At 47.3% G+C, this 21,358-nt stretch overlaps 9 protein-coding genes and 3 non-coding genes across 12 annotated transcripts; 5 read left to right on the forward strand and 7 right to left on the reverse strand.

Annotated features, from left to right (window-relative positions):
• Positions 1 to 429: 429 nt before the first annotated feature.
• On the reverse strand, positions 430 to 1,045 carry BO83DRAFT_420043 (ester cyclase). Its single transcript, XM_025534912.1, has 2 exons — positions 826 to 1,045; positions 430 to 760 (listed from the first exon to the last, which is right to left on the reverse strand). Exons 1-2 carry the CDS (start codon positions 1,006 to 1,008, stop codon positions 443 to 445), a joined length of 501 nt encoding a protein of 166 aa, XP_025384291.1. The 5' UTR covers positions 1,009 to 1,045; the 3' UTR covers positions 430 to 442.
• A 591-nt stretch (positions 1,046 to 1,636) lies between these two features.
• On the forward strand, positions 1,637 to 2,730 carry BO83DRAFT_453350 (NAD(P)-dependent alcohol dehydrogenase; the record flags this gene model as incomplete). The annotated part of the gene is made up of 2 exons (XM_025536906.1): positions 1,637 to 1,854; positions 1,956 to 2,730. 2 exons carry the CDS (start codon positions 1,637 to 1,639, stop codon positions 2,728 to 2,730), a joined length of 993 nt encoding a protein of 330 aa, XP_025384292.1.
• A 1,250-nt stretch (positions 2,731 to 3,980) lies between these two features.
• BO83DRAFT_321532 (cytochrome P450) lies at positions 3,981 to 5,871 on the forward strand (the record flags this gene model as incomplete). Its single annotated transcript, XM_025527859.1, has 9 exons — positions 3,981 to 4,222; positions 4,273 to 4,310; positions 4,364 to 4,615; positions 4,668 to 5,290; positions 5,344 to 5,455; positions 5,502 to 5,556; positions 5,614 to 5,632; positions 5,688 to 5,758; positions 5,808 to 5,871. The coding sequence occupies 9 exons, from the start codon at positions 3,981 to 3,983 to the stop codon at positions 5,869 to 5,871; spliced, it is 1,476 nt and encodes a 491-aa protein (XP_025384293.1).
• A 496-nt stretch (positions 5,872 to 6,367) lies between these two features.
• On the forward strand, positions 6,368 to 7,366 carry BO83DRAFT_453353 (oxidoreductase domain-containing protein; the record flags this gene model as incomplete). The annotated part of the gene is made up of 1 exon (XM_025536907.1): positions 6,368 to 7,366. The coding sequence occupies exon 1, from the start codon at positions 6,389 to 6,391 to the stop codon at positions 7,364 to 7,366; it is 978 nt and encodes a 325-aa protein (XP_025384294.1). The 5' UTR covers positions 6,368 to 6,388.
• Positions 7,367 to 7,937: 571 nt separating this feature from the next.
• Positions 7,938 to 8,024, forward strand: BO83DRAFT_t225. The gene has a single exon. It is a non-coding gene; the product is annotated as a tRNA-Ala (tRNA).
• A 283-nt stretch (positions 8,025 to 8,307) lies between these two features.
• On the reverse strand, positions 8,308 to 9,350 carry BO83DRAFT_402021 (esterase; the record flags this gene model as incomplete). Its single annotated transcript, XM_025533505.1, has 3 exons — positions 8,308 to 8,448; positions 8,507 to 9,245; positions 9,304 to 9,350. 3 exons carry the CDS (start codon positions 9,348 to 9,350, stop codon positions 8,308 to 8,310), a joined length of 927 nt encoding a protein of 308 aa, XP_025384295.1.
• A 972-nt stretch (positions 9,351 to 10,322) lies between these two features.
• BO83DRAFT_t226 lies at positions 10,323 to 10,396 on the forward strand. The gene has a single exon. It is a non-coding gene; the product is annotated as a tRNA-Val (tRNA).
• Positions 10,397 to 10,938: 542 nt separating this feature from the next.
• BO83DRAFT_t227 lies at positions 10,939 to 11,012 on the reverse strand. The gene has a single exon. It is a non-coding gene; the product is annotated as a tRNA-Val (tRNA).
• Positions 11,013 to 12,427: 1,415 nt separating this feature from the next.
• On the reverse strand, positions 12,428 to 13,006 carry BO83DRAFT_430569 (uncharacterized protein; the record flags this gene model as incomplete). Its single annotated transcript, XM_025535529.1, has 4 exons — positions 12,428 to 12,504; positions 12,561 to 12,722; positions 12,772 to 12,930; positions 12,976 to 13,006. The coding sequence occupies 4 exons, from the start codon at positions 13,004 to 13,006 to the stop codon at positions 12,428 to 12,430; spliced, it is 429 nt and encodes a 142-aa protein (XP_025384296.1).
• Positions 13,007 to 13,803: 797 nt separating this feature from the next.
• On the reverse strand, positions 13,804 to 14,307 carry BO83DRAFT_453361 (uncharacterized protein; the record flags this gene model as incomplete). The annotated part of the gene is made up of 1 exon (XM_025536908.1): positions 13,804 to 14,307. Exon 1 carries the CDS (start codon positions 14,245 to 14,247, stop codon positions 13,804 to 13,806), a length of 444 nt encoding a protein of 147 aa, XP_025384297.1. The 5' UTR covers positions 14,248 to 14,307.
• A 3,267-nt stretch (positions 14,308 to 17,574) lies between these two features.
• Positions 17,575 to 18,731, reverse strand: BO83DRAFT_392203 (SDR family NAD(P)-dependent oxidoreductase; the record flags this gene model as incomplete). The annotated part of the gene is made up of 5 exons (XM_025532928.1): positions 17,575 to 17,643; positions 17,695 to 17,831; positions 17,915 to 18,393; positions 18,465 to 18,592; positions 18,636 to 18,731. 5 exons carry the CDS (start codon positions 18,729 to 18,731, stop codon positions 17,575 to 17,577), a joined length of 909 nt encoding a protein of 302 aa, XP_025384298.1.
• A 223-nt stretch (positions 18,732 to 18,954) lies between these two features.
• BO83DRAFT_381490 (cytochrome P450) lies at positions 18,955 to 20,857 on the reverse strand. The gene is made up of 3 exons (XM_025532004.1): positions 20,613 to 20,857; positions 19,402 to 20,554; positions 18,955 to 19,349 (listed from the first exon to the last, which is right to left on the reverse strand). Exons 1-3 carry the CDS (start codon positions 20,700 to 20,702, stop codon positions 18,973 to 18,975), a joined length of 1,620 nt encoding a protein of 539 aa, XP_025384299.1. The 5' UTR covers positions 20,703 to 20,857; the 3' UTR covers positions 18,955 to 18,972.
• Positions 20,858 to 21,358: the final 501 nt, after the last annotated feature.

Genomic DNA, 21,358 nt, shown 5'->3' on the forward strand with positions numbered 1-21,358 from the left:
CCCTAATGATACTGAGAAACAAATGGTCGACTCGACACCCAATTCGTATACACCATGTAACCAAGCGAGCGTTCCCCCTTCTCCTAACTAATTAGCTACGTGACCTAAATATATAAAAACATTCTGGTAGGTCTGACAAAGATAAAGGAGAATGAAATTGAAACAAAAGTACAAACTCTATAGCCACTAGGGCTGGAATTCTGATGTCTCTAGAATGCGGCTTAGCGGTATAATTGAATGTTGACACTAATTCACCTTTGCAGCAGCCTAAAAGTCTCCAAAAAATCTTTAATATCTCCATGCCGCACTTGGAAATCCTGTATTGAACACAGCGCTTAAGGTACAGCAATTTTATTTGGGAGCTGAGTTCAAATCATATATGGTGGCTATCATGTATGAAACGACAACCAATTAAACATCAAGGTTCCCATCTTCAATACCTTCAGATGTGATTGCCGTCCGCGTCATACTTGACCTCCTTTCCTGAGTTAGGAGCCGCAACTAATCCCAACTGCTGCAGAGCAGTCAGGGCTTGCTCCTCGCCAATCTCGTCAACAATCTTGCCGTCCTTGAGAGTGAAAATGGTAGTGCCCGAGAAGTAGACCTCCTTGCCGGTGTTCGGCTTGTCGAGTTTGCCCACCGCTAGGTCATCGAAAGCAACGCCAGTATGCTTTCCTCCACCAATCCAGCGGCCAACCACATAGTCTCCCTCGGCAATCAAGGGGAACTTGTAGGCATGAAAAGAAATATTCGGAAATGCCTATAGATGCCAAGTATGTTAGATTCAGTTACGAGAATCATCCTTCCCCATGCCATATTTCATACCTCACGGAACTCTAGGAGCATTTTCTTGGCTGCTTCTTTGCCTCGGCGGGGGCCATGCATGGGATAGTCGATAACAAAGCTGTCTGCGCAAACCTCGTCCACGATGTTGACATTGCCCTTGCCCCAGTATTCCTCGAAGTATTTCTGGACAACGGCCTTGTTTTTCTCCTGCAAGGTGGGCATGGTGCTGGTTTGGGAGACAGAGATGCGCCTGTTCAAGTGATATAGGTTTTATAAAAAAGAAGAAACTGGACACGAAATAGATGTGAAAGACTGAACGGGGTCGTGCCTGGTCGTTCTTATGTGGAAGAGTTTCAAGAGCTTTGCGACCGAACTAACCAATCGCAATCCGTTAACAGCAGCTAATGAAGGCTAGGTGGCAGCAGCATTGAATTCTGCGCATTGGGATTGGCCAATTCCAAAGTTGTCTTTGGTGGCGAAAAAGCAAGAGCTTATTGCTATGCCTTCTTCTATTGGTTAATTCTGGAGCATTCACAACACTTCACGCGTCATATGAGGCCAGCGCATCAATTAGCTGCATGCGATTGGCCATAATTACAGCAAACTATCCAATTCAACCGTTGCATCTGGAGGGTTTGAATTAGCCAACCAAGGAGCATTCTCAGGAAGCTACTTCATAGCAATTGCGTGCACTACATGACAGGATGTGATTGGTCATAACTAGAGCAAGCCCTCTGCAACATATATTGAACTTCCTCTTTTTCCTTTCCCTCCAAGCATTTTTCGAACATCGTCCATGTGTTAATTTCCTTTTGTTACTACATTCACTTTAAGATTCTTACTATTCGTGATGGTCGAATTCACGGTTTTTCAAGGTTCGGAGAGTGGGAAGGTTGTTGAAGCCCGCGCCGAGCGGCCTGATCCCACCGACAAGGAAGTACTCGTACGCATCACTCATTCCGGCCTCTGTGGAACCGATGAGCACTACAAACATGCAAAAATTGTTCTCGGACATGAGGGTGCTGGAGTTGTGGAGGCCATCGGCTCAAAAGTCACATCGCTCAAGATGTAGGTGATAGATAACCCGCTACTCCTGAACTCTCTACGTTCTTTGATTCGTAATTTTATCCATGTGAATTACGGTGCTAACGCACTATGTCTGGACACAGTGGCGATCGCGTTGGCTGGGGTTATGGACATGGGAGCTGTCGTCAATGCAAATATTGCTTGCGAGGGGAAGAGCTTTATTGCAACCAACGCGAGATATACGGTGAATCCAACCTGGATCAAGGCTCCTTCGCTCATGCGGCCGTATGGCCTGAGGACTTCCTTTACAAGATTCCTGATGAACTCTCTAATGCCGAAGCGGCTCCATTGATGTGTGCTGGCAGTGCAGTATTCTCGCCGCTGCATAAATTCAACGTCAGGCCAATCGAGCGTGTTGGGGTCATTGGGGTTGGCGGGCTAGGACATCTAGCCATTCAGTTCGCTGCAAAGATGGGCTGTGAGGTGGTAGTGTTGTCCACTACGGAATCTAAACGCGCAGAGGCAATGAGACTTGGAGCCAGTGAGTTTCATGCTTTCAAGACAGCCCCTCCCGCCATGGAACTCTTAGATCATCTCCTTGTCACTTCAGGGCAGCAACCAAACTGGGAATCAATATTCCAGATTATGGCTCCCGGAGGGACTATTTATGCGCTTACGGTCGACATGGGGGAGATAAATTTTCCATATTTACCATTGGTTATGAAGGCTTTGCGGATCCAAGGCAGCCTGCCCGCAGCCCGAGGAAGCCAACAAGAAATGTTACGTTTTGCTGCCCGCCAGCTTGTAAAGCCTATTGTGATGACCTTTCCTTTGACTACAAGTGGAATAGAGGAGGCCATGGAGACTCTTCGACAGGGAAAGATGAGGTATAGGGGTGTTTTGGTGCACGGGGTCTGAAGTGTGGCATATTCCTTTCCTCGAGAGAATCGCAATTCCCATTAGTTCATTCCATCACTTCATCGTTTTGGCTGATCCTCGATTGACTAAGATTGCTCTAACCCAGGGTATATCAAGTCTATGACCCATAATTTTAGACCCCTATTGTGTGAATCTTGGCTTGCCAAGTAATCCATTCTGCCACATAGTTTCCCTTGACAAGGTTCAACGATAACTTTAAATAATTTAGTCTAAGCTACCCCAGTTCCTCACGTCATATTGCCTGTAAATATCAACGAAGCTGCCATAAATCTCACATGTCATAGAAGTATGAGCTTTCAAACTACCTCAATCGCAACAAGCTAATAGAAATAGTGAATTTAGTATTCTTAAGGTCATCCAGAATTGGCAACTGTTTTATAAAACATCATTTCCACACGGTCTCGATTGCAGGATACAGTTCAGATTCCAAATACACCAGGCGTTGGAGCCCGGCCCTGGTTGGTGTTGCCAACCCACGGAGCTCTCATGCCCCTAATCTTCCTGTTCATTGATATAAAGAAACGGGATATTGCCAGATTCAAAACCTGAGCCAAGTTTGGTTTCACCTCATAATTCAGCCAGCACTAGTGAACGAAAGCAAATACATCTACCGACAACATACGAGTATCGTCTCGAGTGCGGTCTGCTTCCTGAAATTCCAGATAGACACAGTGCCACTTCATTTAAGGTGGGGATGGCGGTGAGACATTGACAGCAACGCTGAGGTCTTGGATATGCGATATTGCGGATAAATGATTGGACATTGCGGGTGGCCGGCACAATAACGCGCCATTGTCTTCGGCAGATCACCGTTGCTGTGGGGCAAGAGGCCTAGCTTGGTGCGGAGATATCGGGTGCAGAACATCGAAGCAGGGAGTTGGCGCGGCCCCAAACTAGCTTGAGTCTTGTGCTTCTCCTATGCTGGCAGTTTTGTGCATAGTACCGAATATACCGCTGCCACCGATATTTCCCCTCACTAGAGCGACGACAAGGTATTCAACCCACTGTTACGTGAGCTGGGCCTTTGCTGCATAGCAACTCTAACAACTCTGCTGTGCCGATGATGTGGTTCTAGGAGGGCAGCGCAGACAATGAATTCGTGCTTCTGCATTAGTTCATAAGTCAAACCATTAAGCTGCCGCTCATCACTTATAAATACCCTTCATCATCCGCTCCCCGCTCAAAACTTGATTGTGTGCCTTTCCGAAATGACAGCTCGATCGCCCATAATGCAGCTATTATCCCTACTTTTCAATTCTTTCGTCGCTGGCATACTTTTGCTTCTCGGCACTGGCTGCTATGTTATTTACCAGTGCTTTTTGTCTCCTTTAGCCCGAATTCCGGGACCTTTTTGGGCCAAGCTTACCAACTGGCATCGGGCATACCTCACCTACGAGGGACAAGCTCATCGCAAGTACCTTGCGCTTCATCGGAAGTATGGTGCAGTGGTCCGCACAGGACCAAACGTGTTGTTAGTTTGCCCTTGCGTGGCGCTTAACTCGTAACTGAGCGTATATCCAGGAGCGTAGCGGACCCGACAGCGTTCAGGGAAATATATAGTAAGTTCCTTGATTACGTTCCAATAATTCAAGGCTCGACTAATTGTCAGTAGAGGCGGGAGGAAAATTCGCCAAATCCGCGTCATATAGCGTCCCAAAAGAGATTCACGCCTTTGACCTCTTCCGCCAGCGGAACGAAAAGATACATGGCGAACAGAGAAAGCTCGTTGCACGTGCTTATTCAATGGATTCGATGGTTCATCTCGAGCCCAATGTCAGCTCCCTCCTCACGAGCATGGTGCAAAAGCTGGACACCCTGTCCGGGGTTGTTGACCTTGGAGTATTTCTGCAATTGTTCGCATTTGGTACGTACGTAGTGCATCTAACTGTGGGCTTCACTGATGTATGATTATAAAGATGTAATCGGTGCAGTCAGTTTCTCACGCCCGTTTGGCTATGTCACTGCCGGGGACGACGATGGCGTGTTTTCTCGGCTCAAGCAATCGTTGCGGTCAATGTCCTGGCTCATGAACGTACCCTGGTTCTACGATCTTCATCAAGTGCTCAAGCCATTAATTGGGAATTGGTTGGCAGTCAATGATCGAAATGGCTACTTCTACCAATTTGCAGCTCAAGAGATCGTCTCGCGGAAAGACCGGGGTGGTGATGACCGAGATATCGTAAACCAGCTGTTTGCAATTCAGAAGACCAAGCCTCATTTTAGTGACACGGACATGGCATATATGTTGACTGCGAATGTGTTTGCCGGCTCAGATACGACGGCGACATCGCTCAATGCGATATTTTATCTCCTCCTGAAAAATCCGACCGTTTACCAGAGGCTGATGCAAGAGTTGGAAGAGAAGAGAGCGGCCGGAGAGCTGAGTGATCTGGTAACATTCCAGCAAGCAGAATCCTGTCCTTATCTGCAGGCTGTGATGTATGAGGCGCTCCGACTGTATCCTGCTGCTGGACTTCATCTGAACCGTGATGTCCCGGAGGGGGGTATGAAGATTGGGAAGTACTATGTTCCAGAGGGCGTAAGTTATCTCCTGCTTCTCATACTTGAGAGCCTCTTGTAACATAAGCTCAGACGGTGGTCGGGTCATCTGCGTGGGTAATTCACCGCCTCCCCGAGATATGGGGTCCTGACTTTGAGGAATTCCGTCCGGAGAGGTGGCTGGAAGGGGATGTGGGAAATCTCAGTAAGTAATCCGACCGGTATAGAGGCAACTGCTCATACTGTTTCAGAACGATTCTATTTCTCATTTGGCGGTGGTTCCCGCACCTGCGTTGGAAGGAGTAAGTCTTTTGGCCAAATGTTGACTGGTTGTGACAATGCTGACACCTTCTCAGACATAAGTTGGCTAGAGATGTCAAAGGTATAGCCTGCTTCCCTGTATCTTTACTAACACCGGTATACTAATTTCGACTTAGCTCGTTCCCACCCTTCTTATGCGCTACAACATTCAATTGGCACCGGGTGCTAAAGTGACGGATGAGAGCGGGTAAGCTACATGGTCAACCGTCGTGGTAAGGTCTACTAACCTGCTGCAGAGGTTTAATCTTTATCAAAGGACTTAATGTTCTCTTAAGTCCGCGACAGAGAGCAGTGGCGTGAGACGGCACCTAGTTCAAGATCGCTTCAATGACCGGAGAAGATGCGTCCATAGACTGGGCACGGTACATGGCAAATTCAGACAACGTATGACTAGCCGAAAATGAACTCTCAGCAATAGCAATAGCACAGACTCACATTCCTACTTGTCCCTTTACTTCACTTCTTCAGAAACAGAAGGGTTAGAAAGATCAGCTTCATTAATAGAATTATACTCGACATACCCCCATCCAACCAATCAACCAGCACATTCTAACCCCGACGGAGAGTCCAAACCGCGAAGACCCGAACCCCGACGGCATCTTATCTGCACGGACATAGTCAATTTCCTATTAACTTATCACCGAGCCCTAAGCATGCATAGTATATACTATACCCCCAAACAACCACTTGTGAATAAAATCAGTATAAAACGACGTCTTCACCCTTCCAACAATCAATCCCTCACCCTCACCCTCACAGACATCACAAGCAACAACCACACCATCAACAACCTTCAATCCCCAAATCAGCCCCCAAAATGACCACCACCACCAGCACCAAAACCCTCTTCCTCACCGGCGGCAGCGGCTACATTGGCAGCGCCCTCATCCCTCTCGCCCTCTCACGCAACTACACCATCCGCGCCCTCTCGCGCACCCCTCAATCGGACACCAAGCTCCTCTCCCTCGGCGCCACTCCAATTCGAGGCGACCTAACCAGCCTATCGACCCTCCGAACCGAAAGCGCCTCCGCCACCGCCGTAATCCACCTCGCGACGGCCTTCGTCTTCGGACAAACCCCCAGCTACGCCACCATCAAAGACATCGATACCGCCGCGCTCGACGCCATCGTCTCCGGCCTCTCCTCCACCCCCAACCCAGACGGCACCCCGAAACCCCTCGTCACAACGAGCGGCACACTCCTCGTGCGCCCTAACGCCGACGGATCCGAAACCGACGAGTTCTCACCACTCGACACGCACCCTCTCGTCTCGCGGAACGAGATCACCGCGCATGGGCTCGCCCTTGGCGAGAAGACCAATGGAAGAGTAAGAGTGATGGACATCCGTCTCGCGCCGTTCGTGTACGGGCGCGGCGGCAGCGGGATTAGATTGTTCATGCAGATGGCAAAGCATGCGGGGAAGATTGTTACTGTGAGTGGTGGGGTGAATCGTACGACGACGGTGCATGTGGATGATGCGGCGGAGTTGTTTTTGCTTGCTGTTGAGAAGGGCGTGCAGGGGGGTGTGTATAATGCTGGTGATAAGACTGGTGTTACTGTTGGGGAGATTTTGGGGGCGGTGGCGGAGATTATGCATGTTCCGGTGGAGGATTTGGGCGTGGAGGAGGCGAAAGAGAAACTGGGGGATGTGGTTGCTGGGTTTTTGGCTGCTGAGAATAGGGCTTCGGGGGGAAGGGCGAGGAGGGAGTTGGGATGGGTGTGTAGGGGGGAGGGGGTGCTGGAGGATATAAAGGGGGAGAGGGGGTCGTATAGGGAGGTTGTGGGGGAGTTATAGATGGTATGTTCGTCTGATTCGTTGATTTATGGTGCTTGTGTTCTGATGTAGTAGTGTTTGAGTGTTGAGTTGCGGAGGTGATGTGTATTGTTTGGTCTTGATATTGAATATTCGGTATTCTAATTTGTTGATGTTAGTGGACTTGATCATGTCATCTATCTATTTATATAAGTGCAGATAAACAGTGAGCTCTCTTCTCCAGTTACACAAATTTGAATATAGGGGTAGTTGATAATTCTCCGATCAATTTGTATAACTCCAGCTGGATAGATAAGCTTTGCGGGGAAACGGGCCGATCCGGACATGCCATCCATTATTGTCCAACCGCAGTACCTACTGTAGGTACGTGGCAGCTGTGATAATTACATGACACAATCATTCAAAATCCCGATGGGAAAGAGGATGACTACGAATCAAAGTATTCGAGGACATCCGCACATCATTAGATGGGTGGGCATGTATGGTCAATACATGGTTTTGTTGATAACAGGTCTGATATGATATGGGTCAAGCTGTATAGCATGAAATTTGCCACACCAATCCTATAATGAAGGGATGTATGTGTCTACCGGGGGTTGTAGCTCAGTGGTAGAGCGCTCGCTTCGCATCCTCAAATGGGAAATGCGAGAGGTCAAGGGTTCGATCCCCTTCAACTCCATCTCTTCTTTTTGTTTTTGCTGTTTGTTTCTCTCTCTTTCTTTCTATTGAAACAAGGAGAAAGAAATGGGTGGATTGTTTGTGGTCGAAGTCGCGCATGTTTTAGTCAAACTGTGTGTATTTTGTTTAAATAAGTTGTCTTTGTTGTATCAACGGGACGGGCAGATCTCGTCTTTCTCTGGACATCTAATCGCTCGCTCTCTTCCAAGGATTAGAGCATTCTTGAATCTAGCCTTAATGAAGATCTCAATCCTCACCCGTCGTCTATCGGCTATGCTATTTCGTCACTTGCACAAAGTACCCTTCAGCCATGCTAGCAACGCTCTATACTGATCCGGCGAAACCACTCCTGGATTGAAAGGCGAAAGGGCCTCGCAATGGACCTCAAGATGGGCAATACTAATGGTGACTCCGGTATGTTCTGCCTAAACGAAGAAAGACATATTAGTAGATGTCACACCCCAAAATTTAAGAGCCACTGACCTTAATCTTCCTAGCAGTCTTTATAATCGAATCATACAATACCTCATACCCTCCCACCCCAATAAAAATCTCCTCCACAGGCAAATCCCGCCACCAGCCTTCAGGCGCACCCGCAGGCCGGTTATAGCTATCGATTTCAGCATCACCAAGAAACATATCTGCCCAATAAGTCAATAACCCTGGTGAGACAAGATCCCGCGACGCGTTTCTTCGGCAACTGTCATAATCGGTCCGAGACTCGCCCATCCATGGTGAAAGCAACAATGCCCCAGCAAGGCTCTCACGCAAGAGTAGGGAAGGAATGTGAGGATGAGGATGCGCAAGATGAGATAGGACAGACAAGATGAGATGTGCGCCCACAGAATCACCCAGCAACACTGTCTCGGACGGCCGCTTTCCCAGATCCTCGATGGCATGTTGAAGGAGCGCGACGGCCTGCTTCATTTGATGAGGATATTGCGCGGTTGGGGTAAGCTCATAAGGGAGGAAGAGCATGCCGGCATCTATTCCCGCTTGTCCCAGCTGCCTGAGAATGGAGGTGGAATAGTCGATGTGGGAGGGCAGGGCAGGGAGGCAGTATGCGCCGCCCGGCAAATGGAGGAGCAGTCGCTCGGCGTCTGGATTGCCTAGCCAGAACGCGGTGGTCCCGTCAGGCAGCTTGACGGTGTTTAAGGTCGTGTGTGTGCGACGTGCCCATGCTTCGAGAAGCCGAGCGGAGGTATCAGGGGAATAAGCATACCTGGAACTCATTATCAATATCAAGAAGTGTGTCTGGGTTTGGAACTGTTGCGACCTACCGGAACTGGTCTATCGTGACAGTTTCGAAGAATGTCCGCACAGCCATAGCGACTATGTGCTTCGTGGCTGTTGCGCCACCGCGAGCGCCTCTCACGGGCGCTTTCAATGCTGTCCATGATGCTATGATTACTGCCATGTAAGCTGGTAAGTATGAGTGTGAAGCAAGGATACATAATATATACAAGCCTTGCTAATGGCCCAGAGCAGACCTGCTAAGGCTAGTAGCTCCATGTTTGACGCAATTGAGCATGAGTCTGTTGTTGTACTCCGAGGGAGGTGTGCTCAGTAGCATCTATGTATGACTAGGTTTCAGTGACTACTGCATAAGCTTTGACCGCCGATCCCTACATCATATGCAGAGATAGCATTGGTCTACCAATATAGCTTGGCTGAGATGAAAGTTTATTTGGTTCCAAAGTGGGAAGGAGGTATGTGACGAGATGTATCACGAAAGCAAGAAACTGGAACTGCATCGCCGGCTTACTTCTTCACCTATAAGCCTATGCTAAATCTGGGAGTTATACACAGCAGTCCTGTTCATTATCTGTTCCTTACAGGACCACGATGATTGTTTGGCTGGATTAGCCGAAGATCAACTACATCTACTGCGATGCTGAGCATGGGTACACTTTCTAGAAATCATCACAACCAACCAATTATCTTTCCGAAGACGCTACTCTCGCATAGCGACTGAAGAGAACCCAAAGGTGGCCCGAAATTACCAAAAGACCTCAGTACCTCCCCGGCCGCAACAGGATTTGTAACCCTTCATTAAAAATCCCTTTGTTTTAGGCCCCGCCAAAGGGCATAGAGGCAAAAACCTTGACATTGAACCATAGTACCTACCTAGATGGCTATTTATACCTTTGTGGTAGAGCCAAAACCTGGGAGCATAGCGTCTTCTTTCAAGAGCACAGCTACCCCGTGGCAATGCTTCTTTTGCGCGTATGCACAAAATCATGCTAAGCCAGGTCTTTTGGCCTCTGTAGCAAGGAATCTACCCGTTCTGCAACAAGTTGGCCGGATGGTGTAGTTGGTTATCACGTATCGTTAACACCGATAAGGTCCTGGGATCGAGCCCCAGTCTGGTCATACGTTTTTGCCGAGAAATGCTTTTTGGCATTGTTGCCAATCAACGTTTAGCATGCTCCCGTGAGCACTGCGTATGATTCCTTTGTCGAATTCCTGTTTCTACATATCCGTGAACCTGGTGGGATATTCGACAGCACCCTTTCGTCTCAATGCCATGTTCGTCTATAGGTTACCATTCCGGTAACATTTCGACGAATTCGCAACAGGAATAGGTATGTTGCTTAGTATCGCCCAAGCTTCATCTAGTCCTTATCGATATATGTCATCAAAAATAGATAAGGCAGCTGGTATAGCTGTGTACTTCACTTCTTTACACGTCGTTTTGCAGAGTGCATAGTCCGGTATTTCAAGTCTTTCCGATCGACTGAGGGTCCGTGGGGAACACCCTAAGGGATTAGATGTATGCCAAGCCAACATGCAGCAACTTGGCAACAATTGACGTCTGCATAGTCCAAAAGAAAATACAGCAGTGCATGGTATGTAGCTGGATCTCAATTCCAGTGGAGGTATGTATGGGTGGGGAATAAAAAAGCAAAAAGTAATGACCAGACTGGGGCTCGATCCCAGGACCTTATCGGTGTTAACGATACGTGATAACCAACTACACCATCCGGCCATGTTTGTTGAGGGAGCTTTTGATATTTTGCATGACACGCAGAAGCTGGGTTAAGGTGTGGAAATTTCATTTTCGTGTGTGCCGTTAACTTGAAGACTTGGATATGGAGGTTCGATCCTTCAAGGTAGGTCGCACTTTTTTTTACAGGAGTATTCTATTTTCTTATTTACTTGGTTTGAATATGTCATATGAGGTACTGTTAAATGAGTTTTATTCGTTTTACTACAGGCCGGTCGTGCCTGTGATGTGTTGTTGGGTGGGTATACAAACTTTTGGTGACGAGAATATATACAATTCGGTTCTCAGACGTGGATTATTGCAGACATCATGAGAATGAGCATCCCTAGCTCTACTTACCACGCACGTATTCGAATAAATACATTACACAGGACAATCTTACGATCACATGAGAATTTCTCTATCAACGTCAGTAAAAGATCAGTAGTAGGGAGAGATGCAAATTGTAAACATCATGCTCTATGATCTCCCTAACTTCTTTCCAATACTCTTCATATATTCACTTACGTCTTCTCTGACATGGTCAGTTTTAATAACCGTAAGCATCCGATGTATCATACCTTACCATGTGGATGAATATAGATTTTTACTATTACATACCTCTTCAGTATCAACTACCGAGCGCGGACGACGTCGGTTTCAGAAGCTACACATAAGACTGCCGGGTTCCCTCGTAGCCAAGTTCGCATGACAATCCTCGTAAAGAAACATGCTATATAAGCCTTTTAGATAATTTATCTGACACATACGACCATAGGGTGTGGAAAACAGGGCTTCCCGTCCGCTCAGCCGTACTTAAGCCACACGCCGGGAGGTTAGTAGTTGGGTGGGTGACCACCAGCGAATCCCTTCTGTTGTATGTTTTTGTTTATTCTTTTTTGACCCCTACCATACTAGTATTTGTGATATATATGAGATCAGAAGATTACATCCCCTTTCCTCCTCGGCAGCGCAAGTGTGCCACCTTGCATGTTGTTCGTGGCGTTGCGGAAAAGTTCAACTTGCAGATTCATATGTGGAACGTTCCTCGGCTGCTACCAACAACGGCCTTCTCTCCGCCTCCTCCTGGATCATCTGGCTTACCCTAGGCAGAGTCACTGTACCGAAGGACGTCAAATTATTGTTCGACTGCCAGCCATACATATGTACACTGATAATAAGTACACAGATGTTAGGTGTCTACTTGCTGCTGAGGCGGCGCACAATCGACTAATTAAGTTGCTAGTCAGACAGTAAGTGGTAGAGTGGGCAAGAGTTTGAGAATGATTAACATTCTGCAGTTGCGTACATCAATCTGGGACTGGGTAAGGCATCTGAACTGACAGAATTAAAGATGTTCGCGGGCATCAATCTGGCCCGTGTGTCGTGGTCGGCTCAATAAGAGTGGACCATGTTGCTTAGAACTTGAGGATTTTCACATCATCCTTGAACGTGCCATCAAACAGTACCTTAACATCAACATGGACCCAAATTTCTGTACGCCATATTAGCAGAATAGCGCCAGTAGAAGCCATTTAGGATTGACTGTACCGTTTCCATTCTTCAAGTAGAGACGTACCTCTCCCTTTGCAAGGAAGAGATCAAATTTTCCCACGATTCCGTCTTTCAAGTTTCCAAATAGGTTCAGAATATGTGCTCCAAACACCTCCAGCCTAACCCCAGCCTCCAAGGTGTTTGTATCAAAGTATCCAACTAACTAAGAAATGTCAGTATCTTGACATGTACCTGAGAATAGTCTAACACCCCTTTATTGGCCCGAATGGGAACTCAAAGTCAGGGTCACTTTCTATAATAGCAGGAGAGCCTTCGGGTAGTGAATTGACAGTTGGAATTTGCGTGGCAGTGTAGACATTCGGCTCGCCGTCTTGCGAGCGTTCCTTTGCCACAGAGACAACAAAGCCTACCTGACTTAGCCCTGACTAGTATCGGGATCTGTTGTACGCACCAGCACGGACTTCATTGGTACTAGCAGACATTTTGTTGTACAGTTGTGAGTATCGAGTTACTTTCAATGAGTCTTAGACATAATTAGCTTGACTGATAATAAGCCATGTAGTATGAATGTGAGCCAAATTTATAGCTCAAGCTCACAGGCTACCTGCTTGCGAATGAACCTATCAACTTCAGAACCATATGGTAAAGGCCTAGAATGATTCCTTTTACGAAGTATCATTCCTCTCCTCCCCAATAGAACGACATGACGTTCTCTACGTTGCGGGAATCTGCTCATCAAAGCAGATGACAGCTATGTGGTACATTAGAGCTCCTAGATACCATGGTAAATTTGTGATCACACGAACTTCCTCGGATTAGATGATTTGCGTGATAAAGACACTCCAACTTGATGACTCTCGACGCCAGATAACATTGAGTAAATCAATGGCATTGGGCCAATCGAAGCACTGGGACTATTATTCGGCCTTCTCAGCTGATCTTCATGGCAAGCCACTTGCGACATGATTGTTGCCTACATTGCAACTTTGTGTTGCATTCGACTGACCCTAGTATGTGGGACTCGTTACAAGGCCATCTGCAAATTATTGGCTTGAAATTCCATTTCACACACCTTTCGACTTATTCTTTTCTGCCTAGGCCTAGAACTTCGTGCTTTTTCCACTAACAACACGTGGGGTTTAGACCAGATCCACTTGCTAAGCCCAAAATAGACTATTAACATTTCCTTGACAATTTCCCGACTACAACAAAACTTCCACGGAGTGCAATATGAGGCCAGTCAGAAGAAAAAGACCCTGCTGTTTGTGGAACCTAGCACTCAGTGTGCAGGTGGTCCACTCGCTCCTTGATCAAATCTTGCATTCACTACATACATGCGGATATCCGCCTTGTCACCACCCTCATCAGTATTCTTGACTGTGAATTTGATCTCACCCGCTCCATCTTTATCAATGATAGTGCTTCCAATGTGCTGCCCGTCTAGATCGTCGGTATTTTCACTGATACCTTCAAACAGCTTCGTTTCATAATTCACCTTGACTGACTGATCCCCCGGTGTTAAGCTGAAGGTTACATACAACTCGACACGGATTTCGCCGCCCATACGTTCCACCCAGGACTGGTATCCCGTGTAGCGATCAGGGGCAGCCAGGATCACTGGTGGAAAGGATCGCATTCGCGTGGCGTATTCATGTGGGAGGAGCCATTCATCGTCGGTGATATTCATAACACCGGAGAGGCTAACGAGTCGTAGGGAAGACATTTTGGAAGATACTTGTGGCAGTGTATGAATGTCATGAGTCTGGGATCGGCGTAGTACTGGGGAATCTAACCGGTTTTTATCGGCATTAGATTTGCGTGAGCTTAGTGTCTTTCGTTCAGATCAGTTCTGCAAGTATAGAATACGATTCAAATCCCTGGTTTAACGTGAACTTTAGAGCCGCCCCACAAGTTAAGGTAGTCATTCCCGATCCTTAAAATTAAGTTTCGTGGGGTTTTATAAGCCAAAGTAATACCAATTTAGAACTCAATTATATTTGCTTTAGAGTAAATGGTCATCTCATTCCACTGGCGCCTTTTGAACCTAGCTTGATTTCCAATTGGTATACACAGAGTATGAAGGAGCATAGACAACCAAGGTTTATCAGTCTCTGTGCAAGTTACACGAGCAAGTGCCGCTAGAACTCTAGGGTATCAAGGAAGGTTTTCCGTATTTTGGGAGCTCTAATTCGTTGTTCCAACTTGGCTAACTTTGCCTTGTACGCCCAAGGACTTTACGTGACATGAGCCCAGAAGGTGGTTAGCTATGGGCTAGAACATACTCGGAATTTAGTTCTATGTATCGCTACGGGTGCAATTTAGAGCTTCGGGATAATAAAATAATGCAATCTTGGTTTTCAATAGCGTTTTTTGGTAAAGGAAGTTTAAGGTTGACTTCAGAGATCCTGCATGTTCCTAAGCATCCCCCGACCTTAAATTGATGGAAAACGTCAATGCCATCCCAATGTGTCTAGATGGTAATGCCGTGGGTGGCCATGTGAGCTACCTCCTGCCCTGTATGTGATAAGAAAGATTAAGATGGCCATATTAACAAACCGTCTTCTGCAATATCTTATTATAAATCAAAGTAAGTATACAAAGTCCAGTCACTTCCCGATCAGAAATTGGATCTGAGGATGGAAAGGTCGCTGAGAAGTAATATATCTGCGTGATATTAGAGTTATTGCAGTATATTAGATGATTTCTAAGTCATTAAAGTGTTAAGGTCTATGATCGTTGGAAATTAATCACGTAGGCTTCGGCCTCTCAGAACGAAACATGTCTTAGTACATCATTGTCATCTGCGCTCGCTTTAAGGGACGCAGGCCCTTGTCTTGATGGGCTTCGGCGTTCTAGACGCATGTCAAGCCGAAAACGGGAAAGAAAGTCAACCACACGAATTGCTGTCTGAACTGACCTCGTATTTTGCCGAATGGTGCCCCTCAGGCTAGGTGACCACGGTTCAGAAGCCGAACCTAAAATTTAAATGTTTGACTCTAGACGTCCTGGATCAGCTAGAGCCGGCCAGAATTATCCTGCAAGGCCTGCAGGAATCCAAGCGGGCGTTCGCTGTATACTCCAAGCCATTCACGCCTCTGAAGGTGGAAACTTTTGCAATGCACATCTAGTAGCATCACACCAGTCGCGTTGTGGTTGCGGAATGTAGCTGCGAAGAGGGGCAAAGGGTATTTACTAGGAGGGCCTCACATCCCACTGTTTGGTACGGAGGGAGCTTCGTTCTCCGATCGCTCGTAGCGGAAATCTGATGTATTAAGATTTTGTACATGGTCAAATAGATATACAAGGGTCCTCCGCCCATATCATCTCTTGGCTCGCTATTCGTGAACTGGAACTGAAAGGCCGTAATTGGTCCGTCTGACTTGTCTTAAGTCTGAGCGGAATTATTGGACATAGGACATACCTTCTGAACCAGATTTCTTCAGCATGGAGATGATCCGGCTTCTTTCGTCTGGTCTGGAAGATACGCCCATATACCAAAAATTCTACGAGTCCGCGTATATTTGGCTAATACCAATCGGTTTTCTCATGTATAGGAGTCAATGTTTCGATGCATTCAACTCATGGTTCACTCGTAACCACCGACCGTTGTGACAGGCCATGTATGACAGGGCCCTGGAGAATGCTTGTCTTGTCAATGCATGGGAATGTGGGAAGTGGAGAGAGCAAGATAAAGAGGTAAAGAGTGACATAAAGATGATTTAAAAAATGGTGAGAGATGGTGGAACATAATGAAGCAATGACAGAAAGGATATTCTGCATATTATACACTGGATGGGACAGCTCCCAACATTTCCATTGAAGAAGCCACTTTAGGTCAGTTCAGTAGCTGAACTAAATGAGTAGATCCCAGTGAATCTTCAGAAAATTTAATATGGGGGGTTAAGCTACCTGGGACACACTCCAGTCTTTCATACACATTTATAAACGGTATTTCTTCGAAGGGCAGAGCAGATACATAACCCACCCTTCTCCCTGGAAGATGAGAGGGGTGTGATCAAGCAGCTATCCTTCAACAGTAAAGTGACGGCTTCATACTAATGTTGTGTAGAAGAATCCTACCCAAGTACATTTACTTTCCTGATTGTATTGTCCTAGGTGGCGCCTCCGGACAGTGCTCGCACTTGAATCATTCGTGCTGGCAGTTGCCACAGTCGTAATCGTGGATGATGTCCCCGTTGATATTGTACTACTCGATCAGAACATACTTTTTGTCGTGTCGGCGTCCGCAAACATTGTCTGTAACAGCGCAAAAAGAATTTATAGCTGATTACTTCAAAGAGACCTTAATACTGAGATACGGGAACGCTAAAATCAGAAGCCTTTTCTACAATACTGCAAAGAAAGAGAACCCAAATGCGCTAATCGCATCCTAGCTCGGCGCGACTGTGGATTTGCGTGGTCGTCGTATCTTTAATTAGTAGAGTAACTAGAGGAGAGCGTGACTGTGGCAGTAGAGTTGCTGGCGAGTGTCTCGGCGCAACTTAGAGAAGTAATACCACCGAAACGGTGGGCTCCGCCGTCCTACATCTTAAATCGCGCGCACTAATCCCCAACAACAGGCGATAGAGATGCCAGTCCCAGCTCTCCGTGTCAGGAAACGTATGTAGTAGACGATGAGGCTAGAGTGGGGCAATACTTTGTCTCCGATATCACAAACTCGCCGGTCACAAAGGCTGGAATGTAGACATCTGGACATTCACCAGCGTGATAGTATGACAGTGAGGAAGTCCAGCCAATAAATGAGCCTGAATGACTGAGCAGATAAGTTGTCGGTCATTAAGCCAACCACTATATAAATATCTGCTCTGATTAAGTAGGTACATACGACCACAGGGTGTGGAAAATAGGGCTTCCCGTCCGCTCAGCCGTACTCAAGCCACACGCCGGGAGGTTAGTAGTTGGGTGGGTGACCACCAGCGAATCCCTTCTGTTGTATGTTTTTGCTCTTATTCTGATTCGCTTTGTTTGGTTGCCAATTATTTATTTTGTCCATTTTGAAGAAAACGCCTGGACCTGTTCTGAGCGTCGCCTATTCCTGCCCATTAGCTAGCAGTATCCGGCCGCCATCAATGCAAAGAGAGATACCATCCACATACGACTGCAACAGCTTCATTAGCATTTGCAACAAGGAAGGGGAATGGCATCTTACTCCAGCCCTGCTGACCAGATACAACACCGTCCCTGCAAGATCTTCAGACCTCCCAGCTCGTTTAGCAGGGACCTTGTCAAACAAGCCGCTGAACATATTCCCCGCTGCACCAACGGGGTTCATGTTAGAGGGAACAACTACTTCAAAGTCAACATAAACTCATTCAAACTTAATAGTCGCACGAGAGAGGCTGGAATGAAAAGAAGACAGCAACACCCACATCCAGGATTTATCCCCACTACCCGCACATAAAACCGATGAAACTTCGCAGCCAACAACTTCACCAAATGATCTGTCGCCGCTTTGCTCGTAGCGTAGCTCGTCAGGTCCACATTCGTCGCATTATGCATACTCGCACAAGAGCTGGTGATGACTACCACGCCTCTCCCATCGTCCTGACCTCGACGACCATCATCTAGTTGCTGATCGGCCGCGGCAGCCAGGAGAGGAAGAAACGCAACACTAAGGAAGTAATGCGCTGTTGTGTTGACTTGAAAAGTATTGGCCCAGTCTGATTCTCTGCTTGACCACATTGACTCCTGCAGCTCGGCCAGGGTCGCAGTGAGAACATTGCATGCGATAGGAGGGTCCCGTCGAATCCCGGCATTGGATATGAGCATGTCGAGTTTAGTTTCTTTGCCAGAGATTATCTCAGCAAGTTTGAAAATGGACTCCTTAGAGGACAAGTCGCAGGCGTAGCTTGATTGCGGGTTAAGTATTGAACTGGACTATTGATAAGGGGATTTGGGAAGGTATTTGTCAACACGTACCCTTCAGCGCTTCCACCTGATTCAGTTCCACATGCGTTCAAGTCCTGTACTGTTTGGTCGATGGGGTCACCTGGAAGTGCGACTATGTAGACTTTGGCGCCGTTGATGACAAGGCCCTGAGATGGCGGCTACTATGAGTATTTGCTACCTTAAGTCTAGGGACTGATTTACCTGGGAAATCATTCGTCCTATTCCGCTACTTCCACCGGTGACTAGGGCGATGCGGCCCTTGACGCTCATTATGTCTTGTGTCGATAGTGATTCCATTTCGGATGTGAGTGATGTGTTTTGGAGAGATGCGACAAAGATGTGGAAGGGCCATGTCGAGTGGGAGGGGACGCTCCCCGCTTTATGTGGCTTGTCTGCTTGTCGGATCGACCGACGCTCCAGTACCAGAACCAGATTTTATGAGGCGGCACTGCCTATAGACTGCAACTAGAACAAACTATGATATTTTCAATTTTCATGTTGCTAAATTTACTAAAAAAGTGTCGAATTTCCTACAATATCACTCCCTGTAGTGCTCCTTAGTCCTCAATTCAGCCGCCTCCAAGCACTGTCGAGTCAATACATCATCCCGCGGAATTAACCTGACCTTGAAATCCCTCGGAATAGCCACGAGAGCTGTCTTGAATTGATTGTACTCGACGTAGTCAGTGTTCGGAGGTTGATCTTCACTGGCCACAATCTTATACGACGAGAGAATGCGCACCAGTGCCGTGTATAGCAGCCTGATTGCGATAACTTGCCCCGAACAAGCACGAGATCCGGCCCCAAAGCTCAGATGCGGTAGTCCTTGGATCTCCTTCTCACGGGGAGGGTCGACGGATTTTAGCCATCGCTCGGGATCGAATCTGCCTGCATCAGGTCCAAAGTGGTCAACGTCTACGGTTGAGTTAGCAGGATGTTCTGATCGTGGATATCTGGAAATGCTTACCATGGTTACCCGCTTGCGCATTTATCAAAACCATCGTTTTCGGAGGAATGATAGCTCCGTTCCAGTTCACTTCTGTCGCAGTTTTCCGGGGTAAACTCATGGAACTGACTGTATAGTATCGCCCTGCCTCTTTGACGATGGCATTCACATAGGGAACCTTCTCCTCATGTATAGATGCTAGCCAGGCGTCTTCTGTATCTGGGTAGTATCTTTTTATATCCTCATATGCTCTGTCTTGCCAGACCTGGCCTTCTGGGGTGGACAACGAACCGATGACTGAAGTCAATGTCCCCGGGATTGTTTCGAATCCACCAGACACCAGCGAAAGACAGATAGAGGAGACCTCAACACCACTAAGCTTAGTCTCTTCATCCTTGAGAATAGCAGCAGAAATGCATGGCTTATCTGTTCCCTTTTTGATCATATCGCGAACTTTGTTCAAGAGGAGATTGAGGTAAGCGTCTCGACGCTCCCTAAGCTCCTTGGATCGAGCGGTCTTCTCATTATTCGGTGCATAACGTAAAATAGGAATATAGTCCTGCAGATTCTCCGACGCACTTCGCAGCAAGGATATCGCTGATCCCACATGAAGGATTTCCCGGAGAAGGTCATCATAGACTTCGTCCATGCGAATACCGTAGCATAGAGTCAAGGTCGTATTGAGGGCGTACCTCTGAATATATGGGCGAATATTGAGTTCCACTTGGCCGTTTTTACTGTCGCGAAAGAGATCTCGGACAATACAGTAGCTTTCCAAATCAAACATGGGATGATAATTCCTCAAAGCTGGCCTGCCCAATGCCGTACCAGCTGCCTTGCGCTTCCTCTTACAGGAATCGTCCCAGGGAGACGAGCCAATGGTGAATCCTTGAGTACTGCTGATAACCCCGTGAAATGTATACAGCTTCGGCCGATCGATGATTGCATTTTGATGGCCTAATAACACGGTGCGACAGTCTTCGAAGGAGTTGAAAACGACCGCCCGGGTATTACCGAGCTTGATCTGGAAGACTGAATGACCGTACTGTCGCCACCAGCGCTCACACACACTTGCGTGGTCGTCACCCAATTTCCGAAGATGGCCGAATATTGGAACGGCTCCTGGGATTTCGGGCAACCCTTTGATGTGCGGAATGTCCGTCATCATGGTTGCCTGTCAATGGGAATAACAGTTAGCAGAGGGAAGAGAATCCAGAAAAACTGAAGTGTACCTGGTATAGACAGTAGATGACAATAGCAACTAGGCCCATGATGGCGTAGCTGCTGGGCAGGGCCCTTATCAGTGCAGCGACGCTCTCCATGTTAACCACTGCATCAACCATCCTTCCTTAGTATCAGATCCCAAGTATTTTCGATCGGTCGATGATGCGAAGGATTGGAGCTGTGTGATCAAACCAGTCATCCTTTATATCTTTCCATTCAATTCATCCCTGGCGACACGACACGTAAGCAGAGGATCGGAACGTCCAGGTTGTCGGACGCCCCGACGAGGAATTCGAAATACGTCAAAGGCGCGGGAGCCGACAATGGGCGACCGTCCAATCGGAGAGGGACAATCAGGTCACCACTTGATGCAAGGCGTGCCACAGATGAACCACAATATGATAGCTACAAGTAGCACATCCAATAAGCACTTTACTCAATCGGGTAAGAAGCTGATGGCACCATCGATCCTATCCCACAAAGCTTCGGGCTGATAAGCACTCAACATCCACTCCTCCAGAAGACCACCATTTTCACCCCTTCATCGTGTCTTTACTGATTTTATCATCTCGAACCGTGCAACTAGATGAGCGGTCTAGCCTTGCTGCAAACCGACTGTTATGTATAGTGACGAAGATGGAGCTGCCTCCAAGGAAAGCGAGGCAGCCTATAACGCCCGCATTCGGCTACTGGTATCCATGACTTCGTTCCTCTCATGCCTGGGACTTGCAGCAGCTGTTACAGACGTTGCGGA

This window comes from Aspergillus eucalypticola (assembly GCF_003184535.1).
Source record: "Aspergillus eucalypticola CBS 122712 chromosome Unknown BO83scaffold_28, whole genome shotgun sequence".
Lineage (NCBI taxonomy): Eukaryota > Fungi > Ascomycota > Eurotiomycetes > Eurotiales > Aspergillaceae > Aspergillus > Aspergillus eucalypticola.

What these genes read in the sequence shown, in the direction of transcription:
- BO83DRAFT_381490 (XM_025532004.1), bottom strand. Translation starts at nt 20,702, where the DNA reads ATGGAGAGCGTCGCTGCACTGATAAGGGCCCTGCCCAGCAGCTACGCC. An exon ending in TCATCTACTGTCTATACCAG is followed by an intron (nt 20,555 to 20,612) that starts GTACACTTCAGT and finishes TCCCATTGACAG; the next exon opens with GCAACCATGATGACGGACAT. An exon ending in TGCGCAAGCGGGTAACCATG is followed by an intron (nt 19,350 to 19,401) that starts GTAAGCATTTCC and finishes ACTCAACCGTAG; the next exon opens with ACGTTGACCACTTTGGACCT.
- BO83DRAFT_420043 (XM_025534912.1), bottom strand. Translation starts at nt 1,008, where the DNA reads ATGCCCACCTTGCAGGAGAAAAACAAGGCCGTTGTCCAGAAATACTTC. An exon ending in TGCTCCTAGAGTTCCGTGAG is followed by an intron (nt 761 to 825) that starts GTATGAAATATG and finishes TGGCATCTATAG; the next exon opens with GCATTTCCGAATATTTCTTT.